The following is a 23,461-nucleotide window of genomic DNA, read 5'->3' as shown; positions in this document are numbered from 1 at the left end:
TAGTGTCAAGCTATCATCCGTGATATGAAAACGCCCCTAGGAGCTATAAATGAAATTCAATTTTTTATTAAATGTACGTAAAAACAGGTCAAATAATTTAAAAAAAGAAAGAAAAAAAAAAACCATAATCTCCCACTTTGCTGCCATCAGTATCACATGAACATCAAGTGTTCACCTCTCTTTTCAACTGCCTCCCATTCCAAGTACAAACCGCCCAACACATGCATGTCCATGCCTGTTTTACCAAGCAGTGAAAATTTGCTACCAACTTGTTAAAATTGTGAGATAAAAAAGTGGTTTCAAGCAAAGCTTAGCCAAGCCGCACTAGACTTGTTTCTCTCCCAAGTCTCCTGTCCCCTAAGCATCTCTCCTTTTGTTTTGTTCGCTTTTACTAGTCTACAACGCAAGCCACTCTTACGTCCAGTCGCGAAATGCTCTCACAACCTTTACGTGTACTACTCTAACACCTTGATAAAGGTATTCTTTTCTTGAAATGCTAATGATGGCCACCTCTCTCTACAGTAAAAGTCTTGTATAATCAAGTCCTTTCTTCATGAAAAAAGCAGACAAGGGGGCTTAGCTGGAACACTTTGTTAATCGCAAGTAAATTGTGTGATGTTGGTCATGCTTGTTTTCTGTGTTTTATACTCACTCTCACCAGAAATTTATATCTCGAACCAAACCATATACTATCAGCAATGCCTCTTTTGATTCCTCTAGACTGAAGAACACAAGGTTTGTTTCATGTCAATCGTTTCTATCTTTCAAACATTGTTCGGTCACATACACACGCACACATGTTGAGACGTTTCACATTTATGAAAACAACATACTCATTATAAATAAATAAATAAAAATAACCCAGTTTGCCGCCCTAATCCTACAAATATTTGGCTTTGTTACTTGAGTGTTATAATTTCAGGGCCAATACAACTTGTTCCAAATGGAGAGACTGAACTCACAGCTACATTTGCAGAACTGTCACATAATCCAGCAAAATGACAGGCTAAGGAAGAAAGCTCAACAGCTAAACCAGGAGAATCAGGCTTTGTTGTCTGAACTGAAGAAGAAACTCCCCAAAGCAAACACAAATACCAATCCTGACCACAATGTCGGCTCCAGTTCTGCACCAGATCCAGTTAGTTCCAGCAAACCTTGATCATATGATTACAGTTGCCTTTTCAATCTCCTATGTGCAAATCATGTGTACATGTAGCATAACACATTTGATTTTGATTTTTTGAACCTAGCTACATTTCCAGTTTCTGACATCTCTTTATTAGAGAATGAGGAAAAAAGGTAATGTTATGAACTACAGATTTGTTTGATGAGGAAATGAATACAATCCTCTCTCTCAATGAGCATATAATAATCTCAAGTGTAAATCAAATCTAAAAATCCACTTGCAGCTTCTTGTCTATGCTTGAAAAAGTTTGGTAGAATGCCTTGAAATGCTTGTAAGCAATGTCTACATCTTCCTTCCCACATATCTCCCTCACACTGCATTGAATAAACAACACCAAACCAATCAAATGCTATGCTAACTAGAAGAAGAAAAGGACAGAAACAACAATTTGCCTTTTATTCAGCATGAGGTCCAAATAACAATAAACTCCATACATATTTTCTAGTAATGAGAATGATGAAACTGTTGTGAAATCTGAAGACCTAATTTCTTAGATGTACTGGAGCCCATAGAATCACTATATCATGCCATGGATATTACTTGGTCCCTCCCAACCAAAAAATAAAAAATCATCTCTTCTGGATTGTGGTTATAGGCCACAATTCAAGAAGTCAAGAACAAACAGAGTGCAAAGACCGGAACCAGACCTGTTGAAATGCCCGTAGAATACAATCTTGAATTGGCTATAGCTAATTGGTAGTCTGTTTAAGAACTCAAATAAATGCTCTATCTAACACATGAATTTAGATTAAATCCATAACTTTTGTTTTTCTTGATTAGTATGAAGTCTATAACTTTTCTCACATGGTTCTTAAAAGTAACAAACTTTACCAGGTGGATTTTACCTGGATGAATACAATTATTTTTCAAAACATCAAATTTCATAGGAATTTGGAAGGAGCAATCTGTGTCCCAACATCTGAAATTATTATTTTCAGATTTATATATATTTATAGGTGTTGTCAGTTTTATATTTACTCAAGCTTTTTCCCTTGCCAATTTGAAAAGATTAAACCTTTACAGATCTAGTTAAATTCATTAATTTATACAATTGATTGTTTATATCAATTTTAACTTTTCCACTGCAGCTAATTGAGTATCTGCATAGGAAGCAGAGAAAGCACCAGTAAAATATTCTAGCTTGAACTCAATGTTCAATAACTAAAGCAAATCCAATAGGATCATTTCTAACAAGAGCAAGTATATCTGAGAATATATATATATATATATGTGTGTGTGTGTGTGTGTGTGTGTGTGTGTGTGTGTGTGTGTGTGTGTATCCTGTGAACAATTTTTTATCCTAACTTTTCTCTCTTGAGACCAGAAGGGTATGCTTGGAATGGAGGGAGGAGAGGGGGAAGTAGGCAGGGATAATACTAAGGTTGGTTTTTCTTTTGGTGATTTAAAATAATAATAATAAATCTAATTGAGTTGAAGGGAAGTATCATAGAAATTGGAAAAAGAAAATAATGTGCTACCTGTGCATTGAAAGTTGAGCAATGCCACAATCAACTGTACGGATGCCAACTCCTGAAGCAAGAATTGGACCTATGGTGGAACCACATCCCATATCATTTCTCACCACGAATTCCTATGCAGAGGCAAACCGGTTATAAAAAAAAAATTATATTCCACCATCACAAGATAGACATTAGACACAACAATGAAAACTAGAAATATGCTAGTATATAACCTATTTCTAAATGTTCTTCATTATGGATAACATGCCAATCAAGTTATTAGCGTAACATGTCAAATTCTAAATATTCATTCCAGAAGGAGAGGGCCTTGAAGAATAATTAGATGTTTAGAGTTATAACAGTGGAACTACGATGATATTCCAATAACTACTTAGTACAGACTGATTGTTAAAGTTAATTGGCCAAGGTGCAGACTAAATCTAAGAACCCAAGCTGGACCTAAACACGTTGTTCTTGGGTTGGGTTGAAATCATACACACGCAGACACAAAAGGTACTTTCAATTTAATGGTTCATACAGATAGAATTATTTAAGGAAACTGATTTGGATTTCAATTTAAATGACTTAATAGCGATGAAATATATATATTTATATATTCTAATAGATGAATTTATGCTTTATTAATGTGGGTTCAAAATTTCTAGCAATAAGATGTCATTTCAAATCCATAACATCACAAGCATTTTTTTTTGGAGCAACATCTCCAAAACTCAAATTATCTTGTGTAGTTGAATTGGATAGACCCTACATAAATCGCCATTACCTGAGTTGGAAGATTATGAATTTTTCCAATTTCTTTAAACAGGAAAGCCGTGACTCCACTAGTGGCATAGCGCTGGTTTGCATTATGCTTTATAACAAGCCCCTTTTGCAGTTCTGGCCGATGGTGTTCTTCATGCTTATCCATGAAATTTGGGTGAACTCCATGAGCCATGTCTGCAGATACTATAAAGAGAGAACGTCCAGAAAAAATACTTTAGAAATTCTGGGTGCTCCAAAGTAAAATACTTACAAAATACAAGCTAAACGAAAATTTGGAATGTATATGTATAAGTTAGTCATAAGTCCATGGTATTTATATGATAGTCTGTTATGTCATGAATCATGATAAAGATTTGAAACCAGCAAGTCCAATACCTAGAATGAAAGAAATGACTAGGGTTGGGGCTGGGACTCTAATGATGTTTCTTAAAAGCTAACCACGCTTCATAGGATTATCCTTGTTGTACCAGCATTTGCTAATGCGGTGAACTTAATTCAATATAATAAGTGAATATAGGTACAACATACATAAGGACAGAAGAATCACGAAGGGTCCAGCTTGCCCCAAAGTCAAAATTGTATATCTGATACGCACCAAGAAATGAGTGACGAATTGCACGCTCAAAAGCACCTTCACCAATATATTCATTAGCTAAGCAACTAACTATGCGTCTCATAGCCTGAAACATGGTTGGTGCACCAGCTCCCTGGACTGAATCTGAACCCACCTAAAGAGAGAGTTACAACAAATATTTGAAAAATAATAAATCACCAAATATAAAATATTTTAAACCTTGTAATCAAAACATTTATAATAAACATGCATTTTTGATCCTTCTACTTCCCATATCCAATAATGATAGAGTTGGTAGTAAAATATGACCAATAAATAGAAACTGGCTCTCATAACAACAAATCCCAGCTTTTTTGGAGTTGGCTATGGATCATTGACAAATTAGTTCAGATTGGTCACATGCAGGACATCTTATATATGGGCATGGAAATTTTACAGGCTGAGGGTGTTCCTTAAAGAAGTACAAATTGGAAATGTACTTAAAAAAAATGGCATTAAATCATTGCTGTTATTATGATAAGCGTACAAGATAGATATATAAATCTAATCTATGCGAACTTAAATATCTGTTTAAGATGATCACCTCTTCATTATCAAATAAAGCAACCATCCGAATTGCATGCTCACTTGATAAATCACCAGATGATTTACATGAATCGATAAGAGCTCGTAACGCACAATAACTTGAAGCAAGATTATCTAATCTTCCAGAAAAAATAAATTCATTGTTTGCACCTCCAAGGCAGCTAGGTTGGGTATCACAAACATTTAATTCAATGCTCATTATGTCATCAACGTCACAATTCAGCTCGTCTGATAAAACCTGAGAATTGAAGTTATAGATTAATTTCAAGAATGATGCCCTAATGCCTACAACTACTTCATAGAAATGCATATAGTGCAACGTTACTTAAAAGAGTTATTTCAACATATAGGTAAATACGATTTTATATACATGTAAAAATAATTGTATAAAAATCAATAACACCAGTTTATTAACGCTATAGTAATACATGTTTCAAAAACAGTAGTGATAGTACTGGTGATTTGTGAATGTAAATCTCAATAAACTACAAAAAAAAAAAAAAAAAAAAATCATCTCACTTTATCCTAAACAATTCAAATGGATTTCTTTTGTTTATGAGATTAAAAATTCTAACAATTTGAATTATATGAAATGATATGGTTTGAACTTTTTACTTTTACATGGAAAGATCATGGTCAATGAAAACCACAAGCAATAGGTTTCTTAAACTATTCTCTTAAAAAATACCCCCTCCATCCCAATTTAAAGGTCTTGCTTTCATTTTTGGGACATCAGAAATATGTACCCACTTTCTAATAGTAAAATTTCTTAACATACCATTTTATTTATTTAATGAGCAAGATTCTTATTAAAAGCCATGCCACTTGTAATATAAAGTATGGCATTTTAAGATGATCAATATAGTTTTACAAATTATTAATAATCATTTATTTCAAACCATAACAATTACATTTTTTTGGATGGAGTATCTTAGATTATTTCCCAACTAACCATAGAAAAAACAGATGAGATACCTGCATAAACAGTGGATGATGAGCAGCTTTTGAGGAAGATGTACTCTTCTCTTTTGACTCCAATGAAGTTTCCTCTAGTTTTGTCGAAAGTAATGGAATCAGATGACTCTCCAGATTTGGTTTAAATCCATCCTTATTCACTGTGCTAAACAACCCAAAAATGAAAATAAAAAAGAAAGAAAGAAACCCATAGAATAATCTGAGTGATTATGTGCCTTTACTGCAGGTCCATCAAACAAATAACAACTACTTCCAAAGGAAAGGATAAGAAACTGTTTTAAACTTTAAAATGTTTCAGTAAAGGTAACTCAAAAGCACATTGCTTTGATCAAGACTCATAAAGCACACCAAAATTTACATGGGAATTCACTTTACATAAAAAAATAAAATCAAAATTCCCTAAAGATAACTTATATGCCCATTCACATAGACTAGCTTGAGTTTTATATTTGCATGTGCATGTGAATAGTATTTTAAGATACGTTTGGTTGTACTTCCATTTCTTAACCTTAATAATTCTATTAATAATCAACAATGTATAAGCAAACCCTTGTCTCACTCTATCGCCAATTTATAAAATACGTTCCTTTCCTCTCCTTCCCACCCTACAACCAAAGGGAAGATGACTTATTCTTATCTCTTATCAAACTATTTAGTAAAACATCTAAACAAAGGAAAAGATAGCTATTTCTTCTCCTCTTTGAAGAGAAAAACTCTAGACATTGCAATTTCATATCATGGGTGAGCATAGAAGTAAACAGGAGAAATTTCACGTTAAACTTCCTCACCCCCCCCCCCCCCTTTTGACAATGAGGATCCATAGCCAACCCCAATAATTTTGGGACTAGGCTTGGCTGTTGTTATTGTTGATGTTGCATGTAATTCATGAGATTAGAACCCAAAACCTCTCACCTACCACCCATATCACTTATAGGGAGTTAGAGTTTTAACAAAGTATTCTAAAAAACTTCAAACACTGTTTTCGAGATTGAAATAAAAAGTTGTTTGTTGTTCTCAAAATATGAAGTTCTCCGCCCCTCAATCCCAAACTTCTTTTTTTGATCAGTCCCCCAATCCCTTCCAAAATTGAAAAGGGAAAAAAGACAAAAACTTACCTAATTATCAGTCATCTATTTCCTCAGAAATCATCTATGTTTCCCTACTGGCCACCCTTTAGAAACTAAACTCCCCTTTTAGACCAGACAGTCAAGTTGAGTTTCATATGAGAATGCCCCAAAAATGCAGCACAAGATGGGTCCTTTCACTTTGTATTCATGTGAAGTGAACAACCATAATTCACTTCAGTCTGAAGTTAAATTTAAAAGATGGAACCATAACCTATGAAAACATGAACTCTCCTTTTCATATATCATCACAATCAATATACAAATAACTTCTATAGAGCAATCATTCATTTTTTTAAGTTACTAAACATTAATTGCGATGAAATAGCAGAGAAAATAAAATTTAAAGAAGTAGTGGCTAACCGGTCAAGATGAATTGCCAATGTTGGTACCCGTAACAGAGGCCTTTTTATTTTGACAAGCTTGTGCATAAAAGAGCCATCGCTACGTCTCACTATCACTCTTCCTGCAACACTTAAGTCTCTATCAAACCAGGTATGCCATAAACCACTGCCATAGGTCTGCACATTGACCAATACATAACCAGACTTGGATGATGCAGATTTTGGCTTTAGTTTTAGACATGGGCTGTCTGTATGTGCAGCAATCACATGAAAGCCATTACCAACAGTGTACCTACAAAACTAAGAGAAACCTTTGATTAAACATTTGCCAGTAAACCTATGAAGGATAAAGAGATCGACATAATGAAGAAAACATAGAAAAATTTCAGTGTTTATACAACCTTGAAAGAAAATAATGGGAAAGACAACCATTTATGGAATCAAATAAGAAAACAACAAGCAATAGAAACAGATAAACTTGAAAAAATCTTTTTTTCAAAAGATAAGTAGCTTAAGGAAAAACTTGCTGACAAATTATGCAACAAGAAAATGAGGACCATAGAGAGATGCCAATCCAAAATTAGCAGTGATCACAGTAACAATAAACTTTGCCCCAGGTATTCAGTCTCACATTATGCAAGGTCAGATTCAATGCAGATTGAATTGCTAATGAAGCCTGCCTTGTAATCCTTTTTTCAAGTACCAAGTTTTCAAATTTTTGGATATAGAGTTATTCCACTCACTTTTCTCCAATGGCAAAAGCAACTAAGGAAGACATATTTCGTGTAAAGAAGTATCGTCCACCAGGCTTTAGGTCCCATTCATCATTCTCATTTAGCAAATGAAAACCAGCAGCAATCAGTTGTCGTTTTGCTTCAGCTGCAGTGAAGGAAAAGTAAATAGAAAAATTTAAGACCATGTACCTGATCACCAGAAAAATCAAACTAGAGCTAATATTGCATTTCCTTCCTCATGATATATGGATAGTTTAGCCATAGCAGTGAGATTTAATAAATTAGTATTTAAAATATAATTGTAAGATGAATTCAGGATGATAATTTTCAAACGAATTTAGCATAACCTTTTAAAGTGACCATAAAAGGACAATATTACATGTTTCCTCTATAAATTAGCATACAGAAATTTATGTCTATATAATCATGATACAAAGTTGACAGCCAGCATAAAATCTAGTCACTCTATTATGAATTGATCCAATACGGATACTCGTTGGGACTAAGGCTTTGTTGTTGTTGTTGTATATTCATGATACAAAGTTGATGACATACATACAGTTACGCCTACCCTTCCTTTCATGCATTGTTTTGTTTATAAAAAACTGTGAAATACTTAATTTTACATCAAAACCTGCACTAAGCATTTCTTAAAAATTACATTAAAAAAGTGAAGTTCAATTTTAAAAAATATAACAACCTGAAAACCCAATCTGAAACATTCCTATCCTGAAAAGAATTCAACTTTCTAATTAGCCAAACAGAGACATGTTATATAAAGAAGTACCAGTAGCATGGAAGTGAGTCCAGGACTCATTGAGGTAGTCAAGAAGATCCCCCACAATAGACCCTTTTGATCCAACCTGAAAACCCAGCAAAATAATTTAGCTTTAAGGCATTGGAAAATGAAGTACATACAAATAGATTATAGAAGATAGACCTCAGGGATTGGATCAGAGTTGGAGCAAAGTGGAAGAGTGGTGGAGAATTTGCGAGGACGAGTGGCACGGTGGAGATTGGGAGGGATAAAGTTGAAGTTGAAGTTGAAGGAGTGAGGAAATGTGCAGGCTTTGAGGATCGGAAATGGGTGGTGGAGGAGTTGCAGCCGAGTTATCGCCGCCATTTTCATATGTCAGTTTGTGTGTGTTTGTGTCAGTGAATGACCGTGCGTGCTTCCTCTGTTTCAATCAATCCATTTGCTCCAAAATGTTGTTGAAAATGTTTTTTTTTTTTTTTTTTTAGCTAAACGTTGTTGAAAATGTTGTCTATCATATCTATCAATGTTGTTGAAAATGTTCTATAATAAATATTAAATAATAATTTTAATTCATTTTTTTAAAATAAATTAATATCAATAAAAAAGGCAACATAAAATATAATCACAGTCAAAATAAAATAATTGAACATTATCTAATAATTACAATAAAAAAGAGTATAATACCACCAAAAAAAAAAAAAAAACTATCAACTAAAATTATCCCCCCTAAAAAAAAAACTAAAATTATTGAAAGACTTTTGAGTTTGTAAAAGAAATAACGAGACCAACATAAATAAAAATTTCCCCCCATTTGAGTCAAGTTCATAGGTATTTCTATTCGTTTAAACTTTTATAACTAATAATAATAATAATAATAATTTATAAAAAAAAGACTTGGACAAAATATATATATATATATATATATTTATTTATTTATTTGTGGGTGGGGGGTGCTGTTGGAGTGGTGGGAAGCAAGTTTAGAATTGACTAGGATCCTCCAAAGGTTCATAAGTAACTCTATCTCAAAGTTTCTTAAATACATTCTTTCTAAGAATAATGGAATTATTGGAATGGATTTTACAACATTATTAATATTTAAAATTTAAGTTTCCCGTTCTCAAAAAAATTTAAGGTTCCACTTGCTTCAGCATCAAATATTTTTTAACATAAACGATTTAGATTGAAAACTTTTTTTAAGGATTTTTTTTTTTTTTTGTGTGTGTTTTGGTCGAGTTTCTAAAAATACTTAAGATTTTTTTTTTTTTCATATTTGGCTTGTATGAAATGAAATAATTCCCTTTAATATGGAAAATAATAATATTTGCTCACAACATGAAATAATTGATACATGATTGTAAATCTCACCAACACTAAATCAAATCGATTTTTGCAAATAAAAATTATTACCTTGAAACTTTTAATGCTACAAATTCTAAGCCCATATGAAATATTACAAGCAAATTACCTTTAATCACTTGAAAAAGATTAATAAAAATGATCAAATCAGCAATGAGAGAGGAACCAACAAATGATGAGAATGAGAAACTAGTTGGTGGATTCTGTAAAATATAGTGGCAACAATAATAGTATTAGGAAGAAGAGTGATAGGTGAGTCCATAGATATCACAACCTAAAATCTTATGGGAAAGTGGGATATGTTAAGATAGTTACTAGAAAATTGTGTTAATAGTGTATTTTAAAATGCACGATTAACATTCTAAACTATAACACATGTTACACTTTACACTTGTCATCAATTTTGCCTTTATCTTAAATAGCATCACGTCAAAAAACTCAATTACTCATCTTTTTAATCTCTTAAAAACAAAAGAGAAATTACACTTTACTACTCTAAATTATATTCTCAATTACACTTTTCAACAGTTTTTTAGAGAGTTTCAACTTATAAGGTCCGCTTTTGATGATAGGTTTTTATCATTAGACCAAGACACTGATTAGTTTGTGGTGTAGACTAGGATTAAACTCGAAATCTATTATTCAACCATATTTTACTGATTGAGTTAACTTAAACCCATATTATTACACTTTCTAACCTACACTTAATGATTTTTCTTCAAAGATAATGTACATAATTAGCAGAATGCATAGTGTAACACGTTATAATTTAGGAGTGGTAATTGTAAATTTTAACAGTTTAAGCTCTAAAATATTTCTAAAACTAGTTCCTAAATTAATATTCTTAATACGTACTTTGACATTTCCGTAATCAAACTGAAATCAATTTGGATTTTGATATCGTCATACAAAAAAACACACATACATACATACATTTGATTTTGAGGTACAAGAAGCAGGGTGAGTTGGACACGCGAAACAAAAATAAATGGCATCACCATCATCTTCGTTTATAGCGGCAGCGGCGGCGAAGGCCGGGCCGGCGCTCCGCCGTCAGGCCCTAAGCATAACGGAGGAGGCGGCGGCCAGGATCCGGAAGCTGCTAGAGCATCGCCAGAGGCCTTTCCTCCGCCTCGGCGTCAAGGCTCGTGGCTGCAACGGCTTGTCCTACACCCTCAACTACGCTGGTATCTATGGTTCTCTCTCTTTTTCATTTCTTGCCTTAACCCAATTCCCCAAATCTTGTATTTTCTTTCCCAGGTGCCTCAAAATCCAAAATTTATGTCAAGTTTGTATGTATATTAATCGAGGTTTACAAGAGAATTCAATTCAAAACTATAGAATTCTACTAATGATTTGGTTCCCAATGTTGTGGGAAATTGGTAAGGAAGGAAACTATTATTGAGTCATAACCTGAAAACATTAGGTGGGGACACACATGCTTGTAACAAGTGCACAAGGCAGTTTGTCTGATTGACCTAGTTAGTGGTGCCTAAACTTGAATCTGCGACAAATTTAAACTTTACCAATTGAGCTACGACAAGAAAAAAACCTATTAGTATATATATTTGTACAACAATTTTAACTTTTGGTTCTTAGAATATGTATGCTCCCCCCAAACCCCCACCTCCTTCAAGAAATTGACAAATTGACCTCTGAAACTCCAAATTTTTTATTATCAGAACCATCCGTTTTATCATCTCTTATGGATTTCTTTCTCTTCACTGACATCTGTCGTAGAATTTATTGATTTGCAATGTTTGTACAACCTGCCAAACCAAGAAAGTACAAGGTGGAGAACCCACTTGTCAGGCATGCATAATTTGGTAAGGAAAAAACCGCTGTAATTTTGCTTTCTATTCTCTCACCTCTTTTTTCTATCTCAAAATAAATGTTAGTCACTTTTTATCTTTGAGAAAAAAAAATATATTAATGTCTTTATTTTAACTAGAATGTTAATGTCTCTTAGTAATTAGTAATTGCTCTTTATGCTGTTATTAATTTAATGGTCAATATTTTTTTTTAGGAAGAATTTAGTGGTTAACATGAGTTTTAACTTTGAAGTATAGTTATTAATGTAGCATTATAAAGGTATTAGGTATAGAATAATATGAAAAGATCAATAATTTACTTTTTTATATAAATAAATTATAATGTGGAAAAAATAAATAATCAATCCAACCTAGTTTGATCAAAGAACCTATAGCCACTTATTTTCTCAATTCTTTGTCCAGTCATATGTCTAAAACCGTAATAAATCAATATAAATCTTTATAAAGTTTTTGATAATTTAATAATTACAACAAGAGAGGTGAGATTTGAAGCAAAGACGTTTTCGTTGAAAACACTAGGATATAAGCTCTTAGCTATAAATCTCTATTATTAATATGACTTTTATAAGATATGTAGATTATGAGAAACTCAATTACAATGTTTGATTTTTTTTTTTTTCCCCAAAAGAAAAATTACAGTTAGTTCAGAAACCAATGCTAATGATGGAACATTGACAACCTCTAATATTGACATCCTGATTTCTGAAAATCCTCAAATAAAGAACTCTCTCTCCCCTCCCCTCCCCTCCCCTCCCCGTAACTTCGAATCCTAGTTCTGTCCTTGTAGCTTTTCCCCCTTTTTCAATTTATAAGAGGCACAAACATAGTGAGTCTTGAACCTTGGTTCAAACCCTCAAACACATTAGGAAGGAGGCATCAATAGCATAATTTTAGTTAATATAGTACACTTTTCTTTTTGATTGTGCTTGGTGGTTTTCTTTTCTTAATGGAATTATCATTCAAGTGCTGCTAGTTGTGTTATTTTTTATTATCAATCAGCATAATAAGATTTAGCAAGAAAGCTACGGAGCATTTGAAGACATTAAGTTTTCTTCTTCTTTTATTTATATATAGTTTCTTTCATGTAAAATGTATCTCTCTTAAGCATTTGAGAGACTCAAGCCTTTGGCTTATGTTACAGCTTTAATGTGTGGTTGTATTCATGTCTTCAGATGAGAAGGGGAAGTACGATGAATTGATTGATGACAAGGGTGTGAAGGTACTGATTGATCCAAAGGCCATGATGCATGTAATAGGAACCAAGATGGATTTTGTTGATGACAAACTCAGGTACATAAAACATGTGACACCATTGTTGCTCTTTTATATTAGTCCATTATATGATGCAAACTGACATCTTCAACACAAATGTGGATTTCGTATGCTGCATTTACTGCTTACTTTGTTATTTGTTGTCATCTCTTTCCCAGATTAGGAGGGGGAAATTTTGTTCTAGAAATACCGTGATTTGTGATAAAATGGTATCATACCCACAGCATTATGGTTGTTTAAAATAATTATTATATAAAAGGAGGATATTTTTTCATTTTCGTATCTCATGGCCAAAGAGAAGTGTGGAAGAAGTGATTCATCATTAGATGTTTCTTTTTTTTTTTGTTGAGAAAATCATTAGATGTTTCTTGATTCACAATAACATGACCAAAACTTTAAAAATATAATTTGGTATATACTTCTTTCATAATGTTCCAGAATTTATTTTCAACAACATAAGAACTAAAGTTGAACTTGTTACAGTTTTGTTTTGAATAGAACATCCCTTCTGTAAGCAACTGAAGTACTTTCAAGGATGTATGTGAAATAAACGAACAAGGAAATAAATAATTTCTTGGGCATCTATTCACTAATTCTTGATTTTTCTTTTCCAAATCCGGATAATCTATGTTAATCCTTTCCTGATTCTCCTTTCTGTTGATTCTCATTTTTTTCCTCTTTTTTTGTGGATACAGATCGGAATTTATTTTTGTTAATCCAAATTCTAAAGGAGAGTGTGGGTGTGGAGAGTCTTTCATGACAATGAGTAATGCAGAGGCTGCTAAGCGAGGTGGTAGTTAGAAGTGATTATGATAATGAGTCACTGTTACTTAATTCTAGCCCCTAGAAAGCTTGTATGTTGCCAAGCTGGAAACACAGATTAGTAGCAATGCCTAGTCAAAGCAGAGCCAAGGTCCTCTCTCTCTCTCTTTTTTTTTTATTTTTTATTTTTTCATATAAGCTGACAAGTTTTTCTTTTTGTGGCACTGGCCTTGTTTACTTTCACCACGTTAACTATGAGTGTAGTAACTGGAACATCTCATATTGTCATTTGTTGTAAATAAGAGATGATTATACTTTTTACTATTTGGTGTAATAAGAGATGACTATACTTTTTACTAGTAGTCTGCTTGTTTTTGGATATTTAAATTTTTTTCAGCTTTGCAATAAAATCAATGTGATGGTGTATGAAAGATGATCTATTATTTTTCTCTAAAAAAATGTCATGGAAATTATTTTTCTTGATCAAGAACCATCCCGTGTAGGATGTCATGGAAATCTTATCCCAGAAACCCCATGGCCGATAGTGTAGTGGATTAAATTTGGGACCTCCAAGTCATGCCCTAGACCAATAAATTCATCACCCGAATAACCATGTGTGAGCTCAAGTATTTTTCTGAAATATGGTGGTATATACAATTTCTGAAAATAAATAATTTTATCCTATTCTATATCAAATCATTCTCTTTATGATGCTGGATTACTTCAATTCTCAAACTTTGTTGGGACTACAATTGCAAATTGATTACCAAACTAAATTTTATTCTAATCAGATTCAAACTTAACTTAGAATAATAACCCCAACTCCGTAGTTCGTACAGAGAAAGTCTGCAATTTAATGGTCATAACAATAATTCACAACTCCAAAAAAAAAAAATTGCTTATCACCTCACGCCATGCTCACAAGAATCTATGACTTTAATTTTTTTTTTAATGGCCCATTTGTGAGGTGCTAGGTAAATTAGGTGGTGTTGTGAATTTTTGTTATGACTATTAAAGGATTAAAAAACATGTGATCTAACACTTGATGTATCATGAATTTGGCATGTTCTTCCATCTAATCCAAATATCATTCCTGATTTTTATTGGTTTCATTGCTCATGCACTCAATAAATAAAACTTTGTCACATTGTCAATACACTTATTCCATTTCTTTCACATAAGCTTAGGGTGGTAATTTGTGTTAGCATGTTCAGGTTGGAAAAATGAAATTCAACTACATGGGTCAATCCTAACTTGATCTATTTAAACATCATATCAAAACCATTTAATTGTAACATGATTTTTTTTCTTAAGCAAGTTGACATGACATGACCCGTAACACGCTTACTATACATGTTGTGTTGGAGTGGGTTGACACAAATATGATCCATTCAACCAATTTGATAAAAATGTATGGGTAACAATCAATAGCCTTGAGGTTTGAGGTGATTTGCGTTAGCGTGTTTAGGTTGGGAAAAAGGTATTCAATTACATGGGTCAATCCTAATTTGATCTATTTAAAAATTATATCTAAACCACTTAATTGTAACACGATTTTTTTATTAAGCAAGTTGACATGACATGACCCCGTAACACGCTTACTGTACATGTTGTGTTGAAGTGGGTTGACACGAATATGATCCATTCAACCAATTTAATAAAAATGTATGGGTAAAATATAGTCAATAGCCTTGAGGTTTGGGCTAATGTCAACCAGGTTCAAGACATTTAAAAACTAACCAATTTAGTCCCTAATCACCATGAGAGAGAGAGAGAGGAGAAAAATGAATAACAGTTCAGGTACCAAGTTGGGTTAGGGACCAAATTGGTTAATTTTGAAATATCTTGAATCTAGTTGGTTATAGCCCAACTTCAGGGGTGTTGACTATATTTTACCCAAAATGTATTGGATTAACATGGACTGATGGACATAGCCCATTTCAACATATTTTTAGGATTCCAGGACTCAAAATGAAAAATTTATCAATATATCCATAACAATTATTTTCATTACACAATTCTATATTTAATATTTAAATTTAAGGAATTGACTCACTCATTAATTTTATTTAAACTAGTATACAACCCCGTGTATATACATAAGTGTACGAGGTGTTACGCTTCCTCAAGCCCATTGATCAGTGAAACCCATTGTAATGGTGCCACGTGTAATACCTTGCACTTGTTGGGCCCACGAACTCAGCCCAGGCAAGCTTTGACGCCCATCAAAGCCCGAAACCACGAGACAAAGACATTTATAACATGAACGACATAGGTGAGATCCTACCTGGTCAGAGAATGCAATTTCCCGGGAAGATGAGTCTCGGTATGCTCGGCATCACCTAGGGAGTGTCGCTGCCGAGCAGACCCTCTAGTGGTGGAACCAGTTCTAATGCCACTCTCACCATCTCTCATTCCCAACTAAACACCCACTTAAGAGCAATAACATTGGACCTCTTCTCCCACTCACCATGAAAATAATCATAACTCTTCCACTAACCTTAGGCTATAAATAAGAGAGGAGAATTTGAGAGAGGAGGTTGGCAATTTGAGAAGTAAATACTGAGAAGGGAGGGTGACCATTCTAAAAGAAAAAGGGAGAGTAATTCTGAGGGTAGAGAAACTAACGGTATTTGCGTTGCCGGGAATAGAATCACCCATAGTAGGAAATTCAAAGCTCACAATACAAATAGATTGTGAGCCTAAATAAAGGTTGGGCCCAACAACCACTTTTGGGTACGCACAACAGGTACAATCTATATATATATAATAATAGGTAAAGCTAAGAGAAACTCAAATTACAATTCCAAATTGGAGTTCCAATTTTGCGCCATGTGTCCTAAATTATTTATTCTTAAAGTGTTTTATTTCTTAATTTTAGAATCAATCAAATGTGGGACCACATCATAAATATTCATCCATGTGAGTTATTAAGTACAAAAACCAAAAAATCTAGAATAAATGAATTGTAAAAAAAAAAAACAGTGCTTCATAGTAATTTTAAAAAAAACATGAACAATTTACATTTTATATCTAATAATATCTTTACAATTTTTTTAAAAAAGTTAACAAAAAATAAAAATGACTATCAATAGTAGGCCTATTCAACAAAACCGCAAACCCAACCCACTCGGCAAAACCAACTGGACCCGAATCGGCAACCGCCCTACCCGACTACTTGGCGGTCGGTGGCGGGTCCCTGCCATCCCAAATCGATTCAGGCGGGTCCGATGGCGGGTCTTCCCTTCCAAAACTCGATCCACCCGACTTGACCGTGTATATATAACCCAGTTCTTAGTCATTTTATATTCTCCACTCCAGTTCAAACCATCACTGGCTCACTCACCCTCAGTTTCTCTGTCCACTTGCTCTTTCACTCTCGCCTCAGAGTCTCATGCTCTCACGCTCAACAACCAACACCATTGCCAGCCAACACCACTGCCGATTTGAATCTTTAGATCTTCGAACCTCCACCATCGCTAAGCTATGAATCTCCTTCATCGCACCATCGCTGATCTGTAAGTAACACTCTTTATTTCTTCATTTTAGTCGCCTGCAAGTTTAGATCTGCTATTATTTCTCTCTATTTCTATCTGGGTTCTTCGGATTTGTGGTTACTAATATTTAGGTTTGTAGATTTGTTTTTAAGATTTGTGAAATTTGTACCAAGTTTCGTCTTTGTTTTCAGTCTTTCGATCGAGTTGAGTCCAACCGCAGTCCACCCGAACCGGATCCGACTCGACCTGTAGTTTTTCGCGATCGGCGGCGGGTCCGCCGTCCTTTGACTCAATAGAGTCAGGTCGGTTCCGAGTTGAGCCCAAACCCAAGCCGAGCCGAGCCGAGCCGACCCGTGGACACCCTTAATCAGTAGTATTTAAATTATATATAGGAATTATATTATGCATCTTATTGTATATCTTTAAGTGTATCTATGCATATGCATAGGGTTACAAGTTAGTTAAAAACAATCACAATTGCACGATTCAAATTATACCTTCATTTTTTAAAAAAGAGGTTCAAACTATACATGGTATTAGCTTACACATTTTTCAAACCATACATTTCTAAAATATGTAATGGTTCATATTATATATATATATATGATTTAGTATTTAATTGGATTTAGACTTTTCAATTTTTGCACCTGATAATTCACTTGCCACAAAAAAAAAAAAAAAAAACATGGACACGTGGCCCAAAATTGGACTCTAATTGAAATCCAATTTAAAATTTGATTGAATTTGGACTCTTCGATTTTTGCATTTAATAATTTACTTGGCACAAAAATTAAAAATTGATGGTACACGTGGCACAAAATTGAGAATCCAATTAAAGTTTAATTTGATATTCTTTGAACTTTGACTTTTAATATATACTAGTCGCAGACCCGTGCGATGCGCGAGAAAATTTGATATGAATATGTTTTATTGGATAACTATAGAATTAATATATTAGATTGTATATTTTTAAAAGTCAATATGTGTTATTTGAAATTATGTTTTATATTATAAGTTTTTTTGTGGTGTAACAACTAACAAATTAAATATATTTTGTAGCTGGGTATTACATATAGTGAGATATGTATGAAAATACAATGCAATATTTTTTTAATAATAAAAAATTTACAGTGGAGAACTATTAGACCAAGTTCTAACCATGTATACTTTGTTTATTACTATACAGATGTATGTGATTCAACACTTATAGGTATATTTTTCTCCAAAATATAGATCCACATCTCTTTCTTCCATACAATTGAAACTAAGTGAAAAGTATATAAAGATAACTATGCAATAGATCATATTCAATAAATCATATATCTTAAAGTGGATATATAAAATAAATAAAATGCAAAGAGAAAATTTTATTTCATCATATGAACATATGAACAAATCCTGTAATATATAACTCTTCAAATTCATAAACCACATGATTACTTAGATTTTATAGTCAAATAAGACCAATCCATCCATTATGACATTGCAGTATAGTCTAGATATAATTATATAAAAATCATGTTTTGTTGATCATATTTAATAAACCAAAAGTGTCATCTATACATCTAATAAAATCTTTAAAGAGTAACACATGAGAATTCTTAATTTGAATAGCTGATTATATATATACATATATATGGAGAGAGAGAGAGAGAGAGAGAGAGAGAGAGAGAGAGAGAGAGAGATGGTGGTGGAGGGGGGATGGTGGGGTTTGAACCACAAATAGGGGACACCATAAAGAATGTTGCTAGGTTATCACTTGACCCCCAAAAATTAATCTAAGAGGCTAAACATAAGGATAATAGGAATTCTATCAAAGAATTAATCAAGTTCCTTAAGTTTCTATACATAAAAACATTAATAGCATAATGATGCTCTAGAGTAAATTATATTTTGTCTTATTCTCTTTTTGGCTTTTTCCTTAAAGATGATAAACTAAACAAAGTAAAAGCTTACCAAGAAAGCTCAAATTAGCTAAAAATAATGGTGGAGATGCCTATTATTTGTAGTAGAATGAACAAAACAAAAATCACAAACAGATTTGAGAAAGATGCATAAGATTTCTAAAAGAAATTTTACCAAACACATGGGATGCAACAATACTAAAATTACTACACTAAAAAGTTTTTGACTTTTTGACACTCTACAAATAAGCATAAAAAATGTTTGTTATCAATATGTTTCATGTCAACATTAGGAATTTTCACAACAATGATAAGACAAATAAAACTGCATTAACAATTCTAAGTCAATTATAAATAACAAAAGTCAATATCATTTAAAAATTTGGAAAGAAAACAACAAAATCACTTCGAAAAATGCAAGAATACTAAAAAGAAAGGAAAATGGTAAAAAAAAAAAAAAATCATTTTTATTGTGCATTTTGTTTACCTCAATGGTCTTCCTATTGTTGCCTTAACTTTGAATGTCTCAGACAAATATAATTGATGTCTTCTCAAAATGGGGAAAACTAAAACTTGATTGAAAATATAGAGAACAATTATTATTGTGCTAAAATTTTTGTTGTGGATGATGGGTGATTGTATCTAAAATGTGTATTGGTATATATATAACATTATAAAACTTAAGTGAATAATCAATGTATGAGTGAGAGAGAGATAAGGATATGAAAAACTGAAATTTTGGAAGAGAAAACACTATAACGTAAATAAATGAAGGGACACTTGAAATGTTAATTTTATCCACTAAAAAGATAATGAATTATTCAATTTTAAAAATTACTTGAAATTAGAAAGAAGAGAACGAAAAGTTGAAATTAATTTAGGTAGCTGAATAGTCAAATATTATGTATATAATAAATAATAATGTTTGTCCATGATTTGTATTTAATTATTTTATATAAAAAATTAAAAAACTCATGAGAAACATGATTTAAAAAGAAAAAAAAAGAGTGTGATGTGGCTGATGAGGTGACTCAACAGGAGTATAGCAACATTAAATGCTACATCTCAGTTTTTAGATATATATAGATTAGTGTGTAACGCCGTGAATATGCACAGGTACAATTTAAAAAAAATTACAATTATATGGTTCAAATTATACATTTTTTTAGAAGATGTCCAAATTATACACGGTATTAACTTACACTATTTTAAAACCATACATTTCTAAAATATATAATGGTTTCTCATTATATATATAATTTATATTGTAATTAGTTTTAGAGTCTTCAGATTTTACACTCAATAATTAACTTGTCATAAAAATTAAAAACTTAGATGAACATGAGGTGAAAAATTAGACTTTAATTGAAATCTAATTTAGAATCTAATTGGATTTGGACTCTTTGATTTTTACACTCAATAATTCACTTGGCACGAAATTAAAAATTAAAAGAGACACGTGACGCAAAATTGAGAATTCAATTAAAATATAATTGGATTTTTGTATGAGTTTCGGCTATATATATGTGTGTGTGTGTGTATATATATATATATATTTATCTATACTATTATTTAAGGAGCTTCCCCTGTTTGGACTGGATTTTTCTTTGTTACAAAATACCCTTACACCCCTAAGTTTAAGTAGAGACAAAATTAAAGAATAATTTGGTAAAAAAACATGTTTAACTTGCATTAAAACATTGCCTACAAAATAGGAACACTCTTCCACTAACCCACTTCTTCAAAGTAACTATACGTTTATTGTTTTTATTTTTAAATAGAAAAATAAGTTAAATAAAAAAATAGATAGATATATACACATTGCTGCTGTTTTTTTCCTTAAGAAAAAAACCCCATGTTTATCTATAAACAAAACTAAATATAAAAAAAAAAAACTAAACTAAACTAAATAGATATATACATTTTTTTTATAAGTAGATACATCTTTAACTCCCACTAAAATGTTGCCTAAAAAACTGGATCATTCTCTTGATGGTTTTCAAATTGCTCTTTTATTTTTATTTTTTTTGTAAAGGTTAATAATTTGCATCTATTATAATTTGAAATTATTACATTTTTCAATTACAGAAATTCCTAGGAGCGTGATGAGTGTTTTACGTTTTGGATGAAATAATTTACTCATTACACCCTTAAGTTTTTTTTTTGATTGAAAAATGTAGTAATCCAAAATTATAATGGATTTAAATTATTATATTTATAGATTTGTAGACTAGCTTTGAGACATGAACCCATAAAAAATCATGCAGTAATTTTTTTTTAAATATTTTGAGAAGAAAAAATAATGCAGTATTCGTGTTTTGTTTGTGTTACTGTCTACAAAAAAAAAAAAAAAAAAAAAAAAAAAAAAAAAAAAAAAATCCAAATTTAACTCAAAAGAGTCTTTACTATTATATATAAATCTCACTCTCCCAAATTATCGAGTAATTAAAAAAAAAAAAAATTATAAAAGGAAGCTTCAATGGCGAGAAGAATAGTATTCACAAGTCAAGATTAGGTCACCGTTTAGTCTGATCTAAATTTTGATCCTCGAAACAACGACATTGTTTAGGTGTCTGAACCTAAGTACCCCAAGTAATACTCCTTTTGTTTGTGTCCCAAACGATGAAACCAACGATTCTCCAACGGAGCATCCCAGACGACGTCGTACTCCACATCCTCGGAAGACTACCTGTGAAATCAGTTATAAGATTCAGATGCGTTTCCAAATCCTGGGACTCCTCAATCACCACCCCTTATTTCATCTCCACCCACCTTAATCACAACAACAACAAAGATTCCCATGATAATGATTATGTCATACACATGCCATCGAATCCTTCTTTTTGGTGGTCTTCTAACAACAGACCAGTCTGTACCGTCGCTTTCGACTGTACATTTGATAGGATTTCGGAGGTTCAAATTCCCTTTGATTTTTATTCTGAGCCTGCCCAACTAGTCGGTTCATGCAATGGCTTATTGTGTCTCGCTGATTTCGGGAGTGTTAATGTTATATATTTGTGGAACCCCAGCATTAGAAAATTCAAGAAGTTGCCTCGTACTTGCTTAGGAAAGTTAGAGAATGTTACACTCGGATTTGCGTATCATTCTGAGAATAATGACTACAAGGTTGTGAGGATTTTGTCGACTCCTTTGTCTACAAAGGAGATTGAGGTGTACACGTTAAGTTCCGATTCATGGAAAAGGGTTGGGATCGAGTTGACAACAGATGTTATGTTCGGTTATGGAAAATTTATTTTGCCAGTCCCATTGGTTTGTGGAGCTTTGCATTGGTTGGCACGTATCAGAGAGGATGGCAGAAGTGAATTGATTATGGCATTTGATGTCAATAGTGAGAAATTCAGTAAGCTAGCATTGCCTGATTGTTTGATCAAGGCAAACAATTGTGAGAGATTTCTTGCATCATTCAAAGGGAAACTGACTTTCATTACATATGAATATAATGAACAACCTGGCTTTCCAAGCCAATACTCCGTGTGGGTGATGAAGGAGTATGGTGTAGTTGACTCTTGGAATAAACTTTGCGTTGTGTCATTTCAAAGAATAGCTTGTTTCTTTGGCTTTACTGAGTATGGTTCACTTCTGGTTTTCTACTGCAAAGAACTAGTAGAGGGGCCGGAACTTGAGTTTGTATTGGTTGACACTGAAACTCTACATGAGAAGAAGGATCCTGATATCCAACATCCTTCATATGTGGCTACTTTCATGGAGAGCCTTATTTTACTTGATGGAGCAAATGTGGCATCTTACTAAGCAGATGGTGGCGTGCATATAAGAAGTGAAATCATTAGTGGTATGGATGAAGTGAAACCATTGTTATTTCTCTTAGTTTAGTATTTGGCATGACAGTATTGCTAAAAACTTTGATTTTTATATAGGTTTACCTAATCCTTTTGTAGCTATTATTAATTAATATTTGATATTTGTATATGGATAGTTGTTGTGCACATACCCTAGTCTGTCATTGTTAACAAAAAACAATGCTTGGCCATTCTTTCGCTAGTGTGTTCCTCTGGTAGTGTTACAAAGAGTTAGATTAGTGCTCTCCTCACTTTAAATTAAAAGAAAAAAAAAAAAACAAAAAACAAAACAGAAGAGTATAAAAGAAGCTCTAAAACTGAGAATGTGGAAAAGGAGTAGCCAAGTGCTATCTAGTGAGCATGTCACCATTCCAAGGTCATGCTCCTACTTTCCCTGCTTCCAGCAACATGGCCTTGGTTGGTTTATGAACTACATTTAACCTTAATATTGATGACAAGAAGCTAATTTATTTACATGGTCTTTGTTGGTTTCTGGCC

At 32.7% G+C, this 23,461-nt stretch overlaps 3 protein-coding genes and 1 long non-coding RNA gene across 6 annotated transcripts; 3 read left to right on the top strand and 1 right to left on the bottom strand.

The window, feature by feature from the left end:
- Positions 1-564: 564 nt before the first annotated feature.
- Positions 565-1,406, top strand: LOC142615130 (uncharacterized). Its single transcript, XR_012840659.1, has 2 exons — positions 565-735; positions 923-1,406. It is a non-coding gene; the product is annotated as an uncharacterized LOC142615130 (long non-coding RNA).
- Positions 816-8,961, bottom strand: LOC142615128 (putative aspartyl aminopeptidase). Of its 3 annotated transcripts, none has more exons than XR_012840658.1 (10): positions 8,706-8,961; positions 8,553-8,628; positions 7,775-7,910; positions 7,051-7,323; positions 5,564-5,708; positions 4,587-4,826; positions 3,958-4,157; positions 3,431-3,612; positions 2,665-2,777; positions 816-1,500 (listed from the first exon to the last, which is right to left on the bottom strand). XR_012840658.1 is itself a non-coding variant. In XM_075787826.1 (10 exons), the coding sequence occupies exons 1-10, from the start codon at positions 8,892-8,894 to the stop codon at positions 1,392-1,394; spliced, it is 1,596 nt and encodes a 531-aa protein (XP_075643941.1). In that variant the 5' UTR covers positions 8,895-8,961; the 3' UTR covers positions 816-1,391. The 3 variants fall into 3 exon arrangements, 2 of the variants coding, with proteins under 2 accessions (XP_075643941.1, XP_075643942.1); XM_075787826.1 differs by having other exon boundaries at positions 4,025-4,157; XM_075787827.1 differs by having other exon boundaries at positions 4,025-4,157; positions 7,051-7,331; positions 8,706-8,922.
- Positions 8,962-10,750: 1,789 nt separating this feature from the next.
- LOC142617359 (iron-sulfur assembly protein IscA-like 1, mitochondrial) lies at positions 10,751-14,231 on the top strand. The gene is made up of 3 exons (XM_075790185.1): positions 10,751-11,065; positions 12,883-13,000; positions 13,678-14,231. Exons 1-3 carry the CDS (start codon positions 10,867-10,869, stop codon positions 13,781-13,783), a joined length of 423 nt encoding a protein of 140 aa, XP_075646300.1. The 5' UTR covers positions 10,751-10,866; the 3' UTR covers positions 13,784-14,231.
- Positions 14,232-21,675: 7,444 nt separating this feature from the next.
- LOC142617990 (putative F-box/LRR-repeat/kelch-repeat protein At1g11620) lies at positions 21,676-23,103 on the top strand. Its single transcript, XM_075790970.1, has one exon. The coding sequence runs from the start codon at positions 21,768-21,770 to the stop codon at positions 22,914-22,916; it is 1,149 nt and encodes a 382-aa protein (XP_075647085.1). The 5' UTR covers positions 21,676-21,767; the 3' UTR covers positions 22,917-23,103.
- Positions 23,104-23,461: the final 358 nt, after the last annotated feature.

Source organism: Castanea sativa, chromosome 11 (genome assembly GCF_040712315.1).
Source record: "Castanea sativa cultivar Marrone di Chiusa Pesio chromosome 11, ASM4071231v1".
Classification (NCBI taxonomy): Eukaryota; Viridiplantae; Streptophyta; class Magnoliopsida; order Fagales; family Fagaceae; genus Castanea; species Castanea sativa.
The sequence above is the reverse complement of the archived record's forward strand: the minus strand, read 5'-3'. Positions and strand labels throughout refer to the sequence as shown.

Bases quoted from the DNA above. Each gene is read 5' to 3' on its own strand.
- LOC142615128 (XM_075787826.1), bottom strand. From the start codon at position 8,894: ATGAAAATGGCGGCGATAACTCGGCTGCAACTCCTCCACCACCCATTT. The intron at 7,324-7,774 runs GTGAGTGGAATA...TTAGTTTTGTAG, and splicing joins GCTTTTGCCATTGGAGAAAA to GTACACTGTTGGTAATGGCT. The intron at 3,613-4,024 runs GTGCGTATCAGA...CTCTCTTTATAG, and splicing joins AATTCGTCACTCATTTCTTG to TATCTGCAGACATGGCTCAT.
- LOC142617359 (XM_075790185.1), top strand. From the start codon at position 10,867: ATGGCATCACCATCATCTTCGTTTATAGCGGCAGCGGCGGCGAAGGCC. The intron at 11,066-12,882 runs GTATCTATGGTT...TCATGTCTTCAG, and splicing joins CTACACCCTCAACTACGCTG to ATGAGAAGGGGAAGTACGAT. The intron at 13,001-13,677 runs GTACATAAAACA...TTGTGGATACAG, and splicing joins TTTGTTGATGACAAACTCAG to ATCGGAATTTATTTTTGTTA.
- LOC142617990 (XM_075790970.1), top strand. From the start codon at position 21,768: ATGAAACCAACGATTCTCCAACGGAGCATCCCAGACGACGTCGTACTC.